The sequence below is a fragment of the Rattus norvegicus genome, chromosome 20, assembly GCF_036323735.1.
Source record: "Rattus norvegicus strain BN/NHsdMcwi chromosome 20, GRCr8, whole genome shotgun sequence".
Lineage (NCBI taxonomy): Eukaryota > Metazoa > Chordata > Mammalia > Rodentia > Muridae > Rattus > Rattus norvegicus.
In genome coordinates, this window is record NC_086038.1 from 4,728,202 (window position 1) to 4,742,038 (window position 13,837).

A 13,837-nucleotide genomic window follows, 5' to 3' on the forward strand; every position below is an offset into this window, starting at 1 on the left:
CCCCGAGTTGCCTCCCCGCCCCCACCCCCGGTCGGGCTTCGGCCCTGACCCGGGAGGCCCAGGTGCAGAAAATCCAGTTTGGAGGCCGGGCCGCTAGGGGGAGGGGAGAGGCCTCTAAACTTGCTGTGTCATTGCCCTGCTTGCCGCAGCCACCCGGGCGGGGCCGCGCGCACTCCGGCGACCCGGGCCTGATCCCCGGCGGGGAGTGCGGGCAGGGTCTCTGCTTCCGAGGCGCACTTCCCCCTTGCGGGGTCTGCGCTAGTCTTGCGGTCCAGAAGACTCGGGAGCTTGGCCGCCATGTTAAGTGCAGTGACCCAGGTTCGAGGTCGAGGGCTAATGTGGAGGGAGGGTCGCCTGGTTGCAGTCCTAGGACCTAGATCAGTTGGAGATCTTACTTCGGGGGATGGTGAGCTCGCCTTACAGCCCCTCGCCAGCTTTTAGCTTTCTCGCCCAGACGTGCACACAAGTCTTCCTAGCTACGAAAAGGGGAGTGGGGCGAGCAAGAATACCGTGTATTATGGTGGGAAGATGCTTTTACTTTCCTACGAGGGGGCAAACTCCAGAGTTGCTTTAGCCATCTGACCTTGAGAACTGGTTGGTTGGTCCTACATAAGCGGTGTTTCGAGAGTCCCAAGACAGATGAGAGGAGGGGGAGGGGGCGAGACAGCTCCCAAAATGGCTCCTGCCCCTCCTCGGAGGCGTCCGGCTACGGGGGGGAGGGGAGGGAGGAGGGCTGCAGAGCAGCGCCGCCGCCTCCTCGGCTCGCCCTCCTCCCTGGCGCTGACCGATGGAAGAGGCGCTCCGTGGGGAGGACTCCCGGCCCGATGGGGGCGGGGGGCTTCAGTTCGCCCACGCTGGGACGAGATGGGGCCAAGGAGCCGCGCCCGCTCTCCCCACCCTGACGCCGGAATAAGTTTGCAGAGGTAGGTTTTTCTAGGGTATGGGGACGCCTTTTGCGTTCGTGAGGCAGTTAAGTGCGCTAGAAGCTGAAGGTACGGGTGGGCAGAGTGAGGGCCCCGGGGACTCGCTAGATGTGAAACACTTGGGGCGACCTCGCATCTTGAGAGTTGAGGGTTTTTAAAGCAGCGCGAGGCCTTGGTTGTTTGACTGCATTGGTTAGGGGAAGGCACAGTTAGTCTTGGAACTCTCTAATCCAGTCAAGTGTTGGGTCATGAAGCCCAGCAATGTTAGATTGCGTCGCGGGGATACTGGGGAGCGCTCGGAGGCCTCTGCCCAAGAGCAGGCCGCGGCTTCTAAGATGGCGCCTGTCTTCCTTGTTTCAGATTCTCCACTGCGGCGGCATCGCAACCAAGAGCTTTTTGCCGGCCCCGCCCGCGCAGCCCATCCCACTCTGCACCCCGCCCGCGCCGCCAATGGAGAAGCTGAGAATGGCGCGGCCAGCCCGCCGCGGGCGATCGGCGGCGACTGGGTGCCTGCAAGCCCCGGAGGGCTCCGTCAGACCTGGAGGTGGGGACGACGTGTTGCAGGCCCCGGGGAGATGGCGCCTACACGCCGCCATTCGGCCTGCATCTCTCCCAGGGCTCGCCAAGCCACGGCGCATCCAATTGGCTCGGAGACATGGCGGGGTGCCTCTTCGCCTTGGCTCTATGCGGCACTCTCCGGCCGGGTAATCGACGCCTTGGAACTGGAGTTTGTGACGTCATCCTTCAAGCGGACCAATAGGAAAGGCTCCCGCGAAGAGGCGGTCCTGCCTTCTCCCCTTGGCTTCTTCGGGCGCGTGAGCGGGCGAGCACGCGCAGAGGGGGCGGGGGAGCTCGCGAGCAGGGTGGCGCGCATGAGCAGCGAAGCTCCGCCCCTCCGGCTATATATAAAGCGCTGGCGCGGGGCTCGGCGGCGCCATTTCGCGCTGGAGTGGAGCAGCCTCTAGGACGAGCTGGAGGATTGTGCCTACTGACCCAGAGTCTTGGAGCCTCCGCGGGCCGCCAGTACAATCCACGTCCATCCGCTCGGAAATGGCCTTCGTCCCGGCCCGTGACCGCTCCCGGCGGACAGTGCAGACCCCATAGAAGCCCCCGAGGCTCCCCTTTCTCGGGCCCCGCCCAGTCCTCGGAGTCTGTCCACCCCTCTACTCCGCCCTCAAGAGGATTTCAAAGATGGAGGCGGCGGCTCTCTGAAACCCCTGTTTGGTGCTCATCCGCCTCCATCGGAGGTCTGACGGGGCTCTTACCAACCCGCGGCGGCCGCGGCAGGAAGAGGGGACCCCTGTCGACCGGCGGCGGGCCCAATTGACGGCGGTGTCCAGTTTCGGGGACTGTCGAGCTTGCAGACTACGCTCTCCTGTGGTTCGCCGGCCGGCAGAGCCCGCCGCCATTTTCCCGCTGTCGCCGCCTGCGGAGCGCGCCAAGCTGCCGGAGTTGTGCGGAGGACGGCGCAGGAGACAGCGTTCGCGCCGGTCCCGCAGCGAGGCTGTCGCCTGGAGGGCCAAGGGCAGCGGCCTTCCCCCCACGTCCCGGGTTATGCTGGGCCCGGCGGTGAGGGGAGCCGAGGCCACCCGGACTTCACGCAGCTGAGCGGCGACGGCGGTTCCCTGAGGTCAAGATGCTGCAAAACGTGACTCCCCACAAGTACGTCTCCGCCACCCGTGTGTGGGAGGGGGGTTGGGGGGCGGCGTTCCGGGGAGCGGCGGGCGAGGCGCGCTTCCGCGCCGCAGCTGTTGACGCGAGCTCGCGGAGGGGGCTGCGACGGTTTTGAAGCGGTGGCGGCGGCCCAGGTACTGCGTCTGAGCAGCCTGTCAGTTTCGCGCTACCGCGACGCGGAGGCCCATCCGGCCAGGACGAGCTGGACCGCAGGGTGGTGGGGGTGTGTGCGCAGTTCCAGCCTTGATTTGTCATCGTGCTTGTGGGGGATTTCGGCTACTTCAGTGCCCGTAGAGTTGCCATGGTGACAGCTTGAGGGTTTTGCTAGGGGGTATTCCAGCAGGGTGGAGGGATCCATCGCGCCCAAGACTGGGTTGCTTCCACATATAGGTTTGGGCTGCTGTCGAAGGTCCACTTGCCCTCGGTGGTGGGTGTGTTTGGGTAGCGTTGAGCTCGACCGGTGGGAAGGAGGGTGGGTCCAAGACTCCGGCTCAGCTCACTGCAGATGTAAACAATGAGACCTGGTCTGGTGTCTTAGCCATTAGGAAACACATGGTCTGGACTGTCCACGGGGAGCCCGTGTGTTGATGGGAGCCTCTGTTGGTAGCGGTAGCCTTTGGTCTGAGCTACAGTGGGGGTCGTTGGGGACACTTTTGTAGGGGGGCAGGCATGCTCTATCGAAATTGGCTTGCTGGAGCTGACCTTGACTGCAGGGTGCTTTTTGTTGTGCCTTTTGAAAGAGACTTGTTTTGTTGGTACTTTTTGGAGGTCTGGCAGTTACTATGGAAGGATGTCTGACGAGTGTTTCCTTGCATTTTAAGTTGGGATTGAGAGGTGGTTTCTTTTGTCTGATTCTTACTGTGGTCTTGAAACCAGCCCCCGCCCCCCCCCCAGAGATTGTAAAAGATGGCACAATGAATTCTTTTAGGTGTGTCGGTCTTTATGAGGTTTATTCTCCCTTTTTCACTGGCTTCTCTGTCTTAACCACCATGGCAACCATTAAGTCTCTAGTGAGAGGATGAAGCTTCACTTTCTTAGCTCCACCCATTTTGCTTCAGATTCCTCTCCACAAGGCTGAAGTTGGTGTGACATTGGTTTTGCATTTATTTTAATCAAGCAGCTTGTCAAACTCGGTGTAAGCTAGATAGCGGCAATGGGCAAAAACTATTGTTGCCTTTAGTTGACCCCTGGCTGGTTGCAATTCACTTCACTGTGGACCTTGTGCAGCCCAAGCCTGACTATAATTTATAGGGTTGCATAGTGCAAGTTAGCAAGATTTCTTGATCTTTCATGTTATTACCACATCTAATTCTGCTTCCCCTTTTTGCAGGCTCCCTGGGGAAGGGAATGCAGGGTTACTGGGGCTGGGCCCAGAGGCAGCAGCACCAGGGAAAAGGATTCGAAAGCCTTCGCTGTTGTATGAGGGATTCGAGAGCCCCACAATGGCTTCTGTACCAGCTTTACAACTGGCCCCTGCCAACCCACCCCCTCCTGAGGTGTCCAATCCCAAAAAGCCAGGACGAGTAACAAACCAACTGCAGTACCTGCACAAGGTAGTAATGAAGGCTCTGTGGAAGCATCAGTTTGCATGGCCATTCCGGCAGCCTGTGGACGCTGTGAAGCTGGGTCTGCCGGTGAGTAAGAGTCTGGACTGGGGGCAGGTATGGGAATGAACTGGAATGTGTGAGTGGGGGGTGGGCTACGTAGTATAGGTGCTGCGGCCCCTAGGGAGTCCCCGTTCTCTTTGAGCAAATAGCCACCAGCGTTCTGGATTCTTGGTCCTTTGTGCTTGTTATCTCTCTTGGCATTTCTCATCTTGCCTCCATGTGTCCCTTAACTTTGTGCCCTGGCTCCATTTTACAGATTCCCACCCCTGGTTGGGAGAGGACCACGGTGGCCAAAATTCTTAGCTTCTTCCTTTCCCTCATGCAGCCCATGGATAGCCATCCCCAGAGGTAATGTCACAGGATGGGAAGCTTCCCAAGTGGGTGGGAGCTGGGTGGCTAGTGAAAAGGTATCAGGGACCTCCTAGTGGGAGTTAAACATCTAATTTTTCTAGCCCATAGTTTATTTGGGGCCGCAGTGTGGGCAATACTCCTTAATGGCTAGGGTGTGCGTGTGGGTGTATGTATCTTTTTCCTGTTGGTAGTTGCCCTAGAATAGACAGTTCCTGTGGCTCTGACCTAGGATATCTTTCTTTAGGATTATCACAAAATTATCAAACAGCCCATGGACATGGGAACTATCAAGAGGAGACTTGAAAACAATTACTACTGGGCTGCCTCAGAATGTATGCAGGATTTTAACACCATGTTTACCAACTGTTATATTTACAACAAGGTAAGTTTATGTAGCAGCTGCTGAAAGGCAGTAGTACTCTGGTTCTTGGTCCCAACACTGCTGGAAATGCTATCAACTAGTCAAGGTCTAAGAAGGCCTGACCTCCAAATGCTGCTGTGTTAGATGTGGCTTCAGTGTTCCTATAATTAACAGTTACTTAAGTAGAACACGTTTCATATTTGGGGATGGTGGCCCTGTTTCTCAGAAAGCTCCAGAGACCTGAGAAAAGCGGGATCTGTAACTCACCAGCTCTGCTCGTGTGGTTTCAGGTGGTGGGAGTTAGTTTGATGTGATGACTAGTGAGGGCTGTGATGCCTGGGTTTGGGAATTCTTATGCCAGCAATTGAACCTTTCTTGTGCTTGTTCCTGTAGCCCACGGATGATATTGTCCTAATGGCACAGACACTGGAAAAGATCTTCTTACAGAAAGTGGCATCGATGCCACAAGAGGAGCAAGAGCTGGTGGTGACTATCCCTAAGAACAGCCATAAGAAGGGGGCCAAGTTAGCAGGTAGGAAGTGGGAACCTAAAGACGGGAAAGCTGTTCGGGTGACCTGCAGATGAGGGTGAACAAAGAACTAAAACTTGTTTTCTGTTACTGTTTTGTAGCACTCCAGGGCAGTATTACCAGTGCCCATCAGGTGCCTGCTGTCTCTTCTGTGTCGCATACAGCCCTGTATACACCACCACCTGAAATACCTACCACTGTCCTCAACATTCCCCACCCATCAGTCATCTCGTCTCCCCTTCTAAAGTCCCTGCATTCTGCTGGGCCCCCACTCCTTGCTGTATCAGCAGCTCCTCCAGCTCAGCCCCTTGCCAAGGTACGCATCAGTAGATCGGTTGTGCAGGGTGACTAGGAGGAAGAGGTGTGAAAGAAATGGACCTGGAATGACTGATCCCCTCCATCTTTCTACTACAGAAAAAAGGCGTTAAACGGAAAGCAGATACTACCACCCCTACACCTACAGCCATCCTGGCTCCCGGTTCCCCAGCTAGTCCTCCTGGGAGTCTTGAGCCAAAGGCAGCACGGCTCCCTCCTATGCGCAGAGAGAGTGGCCGCCCAATCAAGCCCCCACGAAAAGACTTGCCTGACTCGCAACAGCAACACCAGAGCTCTAAGAAAGGAAAGCTGTCAGAACAGTTAAAACACTGCAATGGCATCCTGAAGGAGCTGCTCTCTAAGAAGCATGCTGCCTATGCCTGGCCTTTCTATAAACCAGTGGACGCTTCTGCTCTTGGCCTTCATGACTACCATGACATCATTAAGCACCCCATGGACCTCAGCACTGTCAAGGTACCCACTGCATGGGGCAGATGGGATGCTTGGGCAGTGGTTGGAGCCTAGGGACCAATAGAGCAATCCACCTCTCCTTATGGGAACATGGTGGTTTTCCATTCTGTGTGTCTTAAAAAGTTGTACAAGGTCACATGCTTGGCTTTTCACAGTAAGGATAAGAGTCGGGTTAGGGAAATGTGATGATGGGAGGAGATGGCCTTGGTCACTTAGAAATGTTTTCTTCTAGACATAGATATTTCTTCAAACCTACCCCAAATCCTTGGACTTCAAACTTGAGCCCCAGGGCACAGATCCTTAAGGTCATCCCCACTTGTTTCAAGAGAGGGCTGCTCTTTGAGTCGGGTTGGCAGGGAAAGATGAGAGACTGCCTGTGCAGCTTCTCATGCTGCCTCCTTCTGCAGCGGAAGATGGAGAACCGCGATTACCGGGATGCACAGGAGTTTGCTGCTGATGTACGGCTCATGTTCTCCAACTGCTATAAGTACAATCCTCCAGACCACGATGTCGTGGCTATGGCCCGGAAGTTACAGGTGAGTGTGAAGGTTGGGGTTTACTCCACTGCTTATAGGGAGAGGTTTATTTAGTTTTTGCTGTGCAGTTAAAACTTGTAGAATTTAATTCTTTTATCAAGTTGGAGCTAGTGTGCTGGGTGCTGGGCATTAAACAGTTTTTGAGTCTGCCTGTCTTTCTAGGATGTGTTTGAGTTCCGCTATGCCAAGATGCCAGATGAGCCACTGGAACCAGGACCTTTACCTGTCTCTACTGCCTTGCCTCCCGGGTTGGCCAAATCCTCTTCAGAGTCCTCCAGTGAGGAAAGTAGCAGTGAGAGCTCCTCTGAGGAAGAGGAGGAAGAGGATGAGGAAGATGAGGAGGAGGAGAGTGAAAGCTCAGACTCCGAGGAAGAAAGGGCTCATCGCCTGGCAGAGCTGCAAGAGCAGGTAAGTGATCACGTTGTGGTCTTCAATTGGGCGAGAGCTTAGACTGTGTTGATCTCAATTGTTTCTTGGTTTTAATTACTTCACCTTTCTCGTGTGTAGCTTCGGGCAGTTCATGAACAACTGGCTGCCCTATCCCAGGGCCCGATATCTAAACCCAAGCGGAAGAGAGAGAAAAAGGAAAAAAAAAAGAAACGGAAGGCAGAGAAACATCGTGGCCGAATTGGGATTGATGAAGATGATAAGGGGCCTAGGGCCCCTCGCCCACTTCAGCCCAAGAAATCTAAGAAAGCAGGTGGTGGGGGTAGCAATGCTACTACACTCAGCCATCCTGGCTTCGGGACTTCTGCAGGAAGTAGCAACAAGTAAGGATTTAAGATAGTGTCTTAGTGTATTGTATAAGCCAGCTTCTGCGTGGTGGAAACTCATTACTGACAATTTCCCATTGCCCATAGGCTGCCTAAAAAGGCTCAGAAGACTGCCCCACCTGTCCTTCCCACTGGCTATGATTCGGAGGAGGAGGAAGAAAGCAGGCCCATGAGTTATGATGAAAAGAGACAGCTAAGCCTGGATATCAATAAGTTACCTGGGGAAAAGCTGGGTCGAGTTGTACATATCATCCAAGCCAGAGAGCCTTCTCTACGTGATTCAAATCCAGAAGAAATTGAGATTGATTTTGAAACACTCAAGCCGTCCACACTTAGGGAGCTTGAACGATACGTTTTATCCTGCCTTCGAAAGAAACCCCGGAAGCCCTATAGTGAGTATCAGATTATATCCATCAGTTAACACTGCTCCACAGGTATTGAGGGCAGCAAGGGTGTGGGGGTCTGGTGTGTGCATGCATGTGTATTTTTGGCAGGCAACATCCCAAATGAATGGGCTGCTTCGTTCAGAAAAGGAAGTTGGCAACTCTGGAAAGACTTAGGCAGTAAAGTGAATCCTGATTTTTTTTTCCCTCCAGCTATTAGAAAACCTGTGGGGAAAACAAAGGAGGAACTGGCTTTGGAGAAGAAGCGGGAACTAGAGAAGCGACTGCAGGATGTCAGTGGACAGCTTAACTCCACCAAAAAACCCCCCAAGAAAGGTATCTTGGACCACTGTGAATGTATTCACCCTTCCTCTCCTTTAAGTTGAATACAGGACTTGAACTGAGAGCTAGCCCTTGTGACTAGTAGGCAAGTGTTCTGTTGACAAATGAAAATGTCACATCTACCTTTAACTTTGCCTTACAGCGAGTGAGAAGACAGAGTCATCTGCACAGCAAGTGGCAGTGTCCCGTCTCAGTGCTTCTAGTTCGAGCTCAGACTCCAGCTCCTCCTCCTCGTCCTCATCTTCTTCAGACACCAGCGATTCAGACTCGGGCTAAGGGCCAGGCCAGATGGGGCAGGAAGGCTCCGCAGGACCGGACCCCTGTACCACCCTTCCCCACTTTTCCCTTGCTGTGACGCTTCTTCATCTCACCCCTCCATAGGAGAGCTGGCTCTGCAGTGGGGAGGAATGCAGGGACACGGACAAAATAAGATTGAATTCCTAGCCCTGTTGGGTGTGATGTCCCTGTTGAGGATGATGGGGGTGGGGCAAGGGTATGGGTGGGTGTGGGCATATGCCTGGCACCAAGCCCCCTGAGCTGCAGCTGTCCTGTTCACTTCTAAGGGCCCTGTTTTGAGGTTTTAATTTATTTAAGCTAGGTGGTAAGGCTGGGGGTGTAGCGCCGTGGTCCGCCCTCCAGCCTCCATGGGGAGGGAAGAAGAGGGAGCTCTTTTTGTTTTTTTACATTGACTTTTTTTTCTACTCTTCCCTTTACTTCCACTCCATTTGGGGCCTGGGGATTTTAGTCACCTCTCCAGTTGGCCCCCAGACTGTCTTTTCTTTCTTGATTCTAACTTGTAAATAAAGAAAATATTATTGAAGTTTTGAGTTGGTTTTCTTAGTGAGATTTGTTTCTGTGTTCAAGGTGATTCAAAAGAAATAAGATTGTTTTGAGCATTACTGACTGGGTCAACTATTTAGTGCTGGGTTGGGTGGGGACTGCTCTGCTCAATGCAGTGCTGGGCATCCACCATTAGCCGTACCCTCACTTGGCCCCTAGGTCTATATTTAGAGGCTAAGAATTGAGCCCAGAGCCTTAAACATGCTGGACAAGGACTGCTGTCTAGGTGGTTCTAAGCATTTGCTGTGCTACTGAATATGTGCTGGTGACTAGGTGAGTGGATGGCTTAGCAGGTCAAGTTTCAACTAGGTTATAAGGCATGTCTTATGTTTCAAGTCCATAGCTCTATGATGTATGGACATGAGGCTTTAGTACAGTGGGGCAGGAAGCATAGTGTACAAAAGGAAATGGAGCAGTGTCCAAAATAGTGATAGCTAATTCTGCCACAAGTGAGCAAAGTATACCTGAAGGCAGATAAGTGATGAGGAAGACTGTTGTAGCTGTCCTGAAACCGCTTACAGACGTCCTGCTGAGGGTGGTTTTCCTGTGCAGGAAAGAACTAAGCTGGTGAGTTCTAGACCTAAGAACAAGTCTAGAGAATTTCCCTGGGTTGTGACTGGGGTTTAACAACTGAAGGTAAATGGAATGGAGCAAAGGTAAGGTTTAACCCCACAGCTCTGCTCATAGACTAAGCTAGGTTCACTTCAAGCATAATCTAGAACACATGGAGAACAGCCTTAAAGCAGTTTGAAAGGAGTCCCGGGCCGTCATCCATGGATTGCAAAACGGGTCTCTAAACCTGTGCTGCACTCTGGTCAGTGTATCTCCTGAGTAACATCCCTCCCCAACTGGTCAAAAAGGCATTTTATTATGTGTAGGGTCTTCATCTTGGTTTCTAAAGCACTTTGATAGGTAAGCAGGCTGGGGTTGATTAGAGGGACACTAAGTATTTCCTTCTGTGCTGGTTTGGAGTTGTACTTCCCATATCGGTTACTTCTCGGCTCAGGTCAGCCTGGCACTGGGAAGGAGCTAGTACCTGCTGTCTACCCAGTCCAGCCCTCATGGTCCAGATTGGAAAACTCCCAGGACAAGCACCAGGGCTGTTTGGAACTGCTGGTGCAGTGGGGACCAAAGGGTAGGTTGGCCTGAAGGATCAGTGGCTCTAAGGTGGCCAAGGTGTGGGTGGAACTAGTCTTAAGGGCCCCACTTGCAAGGCCTGAATATTCCCTTCTAGTGCTGCTGGTCTGTTCTGTGTACACAGGACAGTGCAACACACGATGTGACTGGAGTAAGGTTTCTGTAATCAGAAAAGGGGGAACTAGAGATGGCAGAACAGCTTGAGTAAAATCAGGCTGAAGCAGGAGAAAATGGAAGATCAGTGCTCGCCCACATTGCCTGAGTGGTAGCTCTATAAAGCAGGTATCTCAGCCAGGTTTATATTTTTTCCTCCTGATAGTTCACGAGGAATTAGTGTGTGCCAAAAACGATTTGGTCGTTATGGTAACCTTAGATGAGGTGTGTATTGTAATAACCTCTCTTAATAGATGGGGGGGGGGGGCAAGATGCAGCTTGCCGGAAGTCAACACTATTTGGGGGTAGGATTTTGACAAGGCAGAATTGGCTCCAGAATCTGTACTGTCTGCATTGGGCTTCCAAGGGCTTACTGCACTGAAAGTGAGCTGGGAGACCTATAAGTGTCTGTAGTTACAGCTACTGGGGTCGAAGCAGCAGGTCGGGGCTAATTTCACTCCATTAAAACAGAAAGTATGTAGACTTTTAAAAAAAAATTTCCAGCAGTAGAAGGCTGGTCTGACTGAGGAGGGGCCACTGTGCTGGCATACACTGAGGTACTTACCCAAGACTGGGATTTTTGGTGCCATCTGTTGGTCATGCCTGTGACTTCCACTTGAATCTTCATTCATTTCCATGTTTTAGCAGGAGCCTTCACTCTTGTACTGTGGGGGGATCATAGATAAGGCCTTAGGCTTTGTCCCTCGTTGCTTGGGCCCCTGCTGGAGAGAGCTCAGCTTTGGTAAGATGTTCCTTGGAACACCTTGCATAACTCTCACGGGATCACTGAGCAACTCTCCAGTCTGTCTTACAGGACTTTACAGTTCCTCTGCCTGACGCTAGTGTTCCCAGGGTCGCTAACGCTCAGCATGTCCAAAAAGGCCTGCTTTTCAAACATGTCCCTTGATGCATTGTACCCCCAGCCCTGGCCCTCACGTGGCTAGACCAGGTATCTTTGAGGTATATCCCTAACCTAGCAAGTCACCTATGTAATAAGCATTCCCACGTGCTTACTTACCCGCTACGTACATGAGCACCTCTACAGTCAGTTGTTAATCCTAGAGCCCGTATTCATCGTGAGAGCTACAGCCTAGTGACCCTGCCTTGTTTTCTCCCTTGTTCCCCCGTCAGGCTGGGTCTCGCCCATCTAAGTTGTCACTCAGCTCTTACCTCCCAAGGAAGACCACAGTGTGACAAGTGCAAGTGGAGGATCACATGTGACCCAAGTATAAGAAAGAGTAAGATCATGTGCGTGCCAAGTGTAAGTGTAGGATCACACATGTGTGCCAAGTGCAAGTGAAAAGCACTCGTGTGCCGCTCGGTCCTCCATTCCTGATTTGAGAAAGTGTACTGCTGCCCACCGTACAGCAGATGGAAAGCATTTTCCATCTTCTGGTTGTACCTGTGGTTAACGCTCCTTGCCTCTCCCACAAATCCTTGATGTCTGACCTGCAACCTAGTCCTGAGAACTCTCTAAGCTTCTGTGTACTCTGTACTTTTGCTCTGGACCCGTTTTCACCAAGTGACGGTCGTCACAAAGCTCATCGCCTGCCTCTTGGGCTAACTCAGCACTTACTCTCTCAGCGCCGCAGAACTCGACTGTGATTTCCCCATTGTCTTCAGCTGAGTGTCCCAGAGAAAACTCAGGGCGGGAAAGAACAAGCAACCCAGGCGGCTTCACGGAACAGCTGGGGAAGCGGAGGGCAGGGGCAGCCAAGGCTGCTGTGGGCAGTACAAAGGCAGCTGCCCGGAACATTAGAGTGCACTGCAATCTAAACAAAGGGTGTGCATTGTCCAGGAAGCTGAGAGGAAGTGCAAGCAGAGAAAGAGGTCTAGCAGCGTGCTGTTGTTGCTAGGTATCTTGTAGGAGAAAAGCAGCCCGTTTGTTCCGAAGTAGGCTCTTCCCACAGTTCCCAGGCTGGCTTTGAACTTCCTGTGATTTCTCCACTACTTCCGCCTCCCCGAGCAGCTGGGTTTACAGACCTGCCTGCCAGGCATGTGACTGATTTCAAAGTTATGCTCTGTATCAGAACTTCTGGTGATGCCCTGGAGATATGAGCAAACACCTCAGACGAGGCCCCCGGAAACCCCGCCCCCACGAGAGTCAGGGTGGGGGCGGGGCTCGTGGGGGATAGAGATACACACAGGTCTGTCTACACTTTTAAATTTAAGAGGACACACGTGTGTGTGTGTGTGTGTGATGGTGATTGTGGAAGTTGAAGACAACTTGTAGGAGTCAGTTTTTCCACTTGTGAGTCCTGGAGTAAGGATACCAGATTTGGCTGCCGGAGGTTTTACCTGGCCTTCCGTCCCCCCACCCTCCCCCCTTTTTTAGATTTATTTATTTATTTATTTATTTATTTATTTATTTATTTATTATGAATACACCGTAGCTGTCTTCAGACACACCAGAAGAGGGCATCAGATCTCATTACAGATGGTTGTGAGGCACCAAGTGGTTGCTGGGATTTGAACTCAGGACCTCTGGAAGAGCAGTCAGTGCTCTAACCACTGAACCACCTCTCCAGCCCCCCCCCTCCCCAGTCCCTTTTAAATACAGAATCTGCCAAAGACTGTTGCGTACTGCCGGAATGTGTCACAAAGCCCAACTGAATGAGTGTAGCTTAGGAAGGGGAGGCACAAACGGAATGAGGTTGTCCTCCCAGCGTGGGGAAAGGGAGGCCACGCCACTGTTGGATTCAGCTCAGCTGCAGGACAAGCTGGGCTGAGGGGAAATTCTCCTTTGGGATTGAGGTATGAAGTTCTAGTGACATTTGGGGGGGGGGACATTTTTGCCTTTGCTGTTGTTTTTTTGTTAATCTTGATGATTTTTCTAATTGGAAAAGGAGTTAGGCCGGACCTTTGATCCTAGCACTAGGGAGGCAGAGCCAAGCAGATCTCTGTAGGTTCAAGGCCAGCTAATTCCAGGACAACCAAAGCTACACAAAGAAATCCTGTCTAAGAAGAAGGAGGAGAGGGAGGGGGATGGGGGAGAGGGGGAAGGAGGAGAAACAGAAGCTGGTTGCAGGAAAAGGACTTCATGTGCATATTTAATAACTAGTGGAAGAAATTAAAGACAAGAGAATTAAAAAAATAGCTAAAAGTCAACACAGTATGCCCCTCCCCAAATTACCTATTCACAATAGCGGTCCCTAATGAGATCTACTTACATAAAGTTTCAGAAAGAATTAAAAATGGTTATAAATCCATTCGGGTGGCTAAGCTCAAATGCAGGTGACAGCAGATGCTGGCGAGGATGTGGAGAAAGAGGAATGTTTCTCCATTGCTGGTAGGACTGCAAGCTGGTAAAACCACTTCAGAAATCAGTCTGGTGGTTCCTCAGAAAGTTGGAAATAGCACTACCTGAAGATCCAGCTATACCACTCTTGGGCATATACCCAAAAGATGCTCCAACATATAACAAAGACGCATGCTCCACTGT

At 52.2% G+C, this 13,837-nt stretch overlaps 1 protein-coding gene across 6 annotated transcripts; it reads left to right on the forward strand.

Moving 5' to 3' along the window:
- Positions 1–80: 80 nt before the first annotated feature.
- Brd2 (bromodomain containing 2) lies at positions 81–9,085 on the forward strand. Of its 6 annotated transcripts, none has more exons than XM_063279018.1 (13): positions 81–318; positions 1,284–2,585; positions 3,928–4,231; positions 4,800–4,937; positions 5,310–5,448; positions 5,547–5,761; positions 5,860–6,234; positions 6,639–6,767; positions 6,930–7,175; positions 7,275–7,537; positions 7,628–7,932; positions 8,137–8,259; positions 8,408–9,085. In XM_063279018.1, exons 2-13 carry the CDS (start codon positions 2,560–2,562, stop codon positions 8,539–8,541), a joined length of 2,397 nt encoding a protein of 798 aa, XP_063135088.1. In that variant the 5' UTR covers positions 81–318; positions 1,284–2,559; the 3' UTR covers positions 8,542–9,085. The 6 variants fall into 6 exon arrangements, with proteins under 6 accessions (XP_063135088.1, XP_017457067.1, XP_038954426.1 ...); XM_017601578.3 differs by having other exon boundaries at positions 83–923; NM_212495.1 differs by lacking the exon at positions 81–318 and having other exon boundaries at positions 1,878–2,585.
- The last annotated feature ends 4,752 nt before the right edge of the window (positions 9,086–13,837 follow it).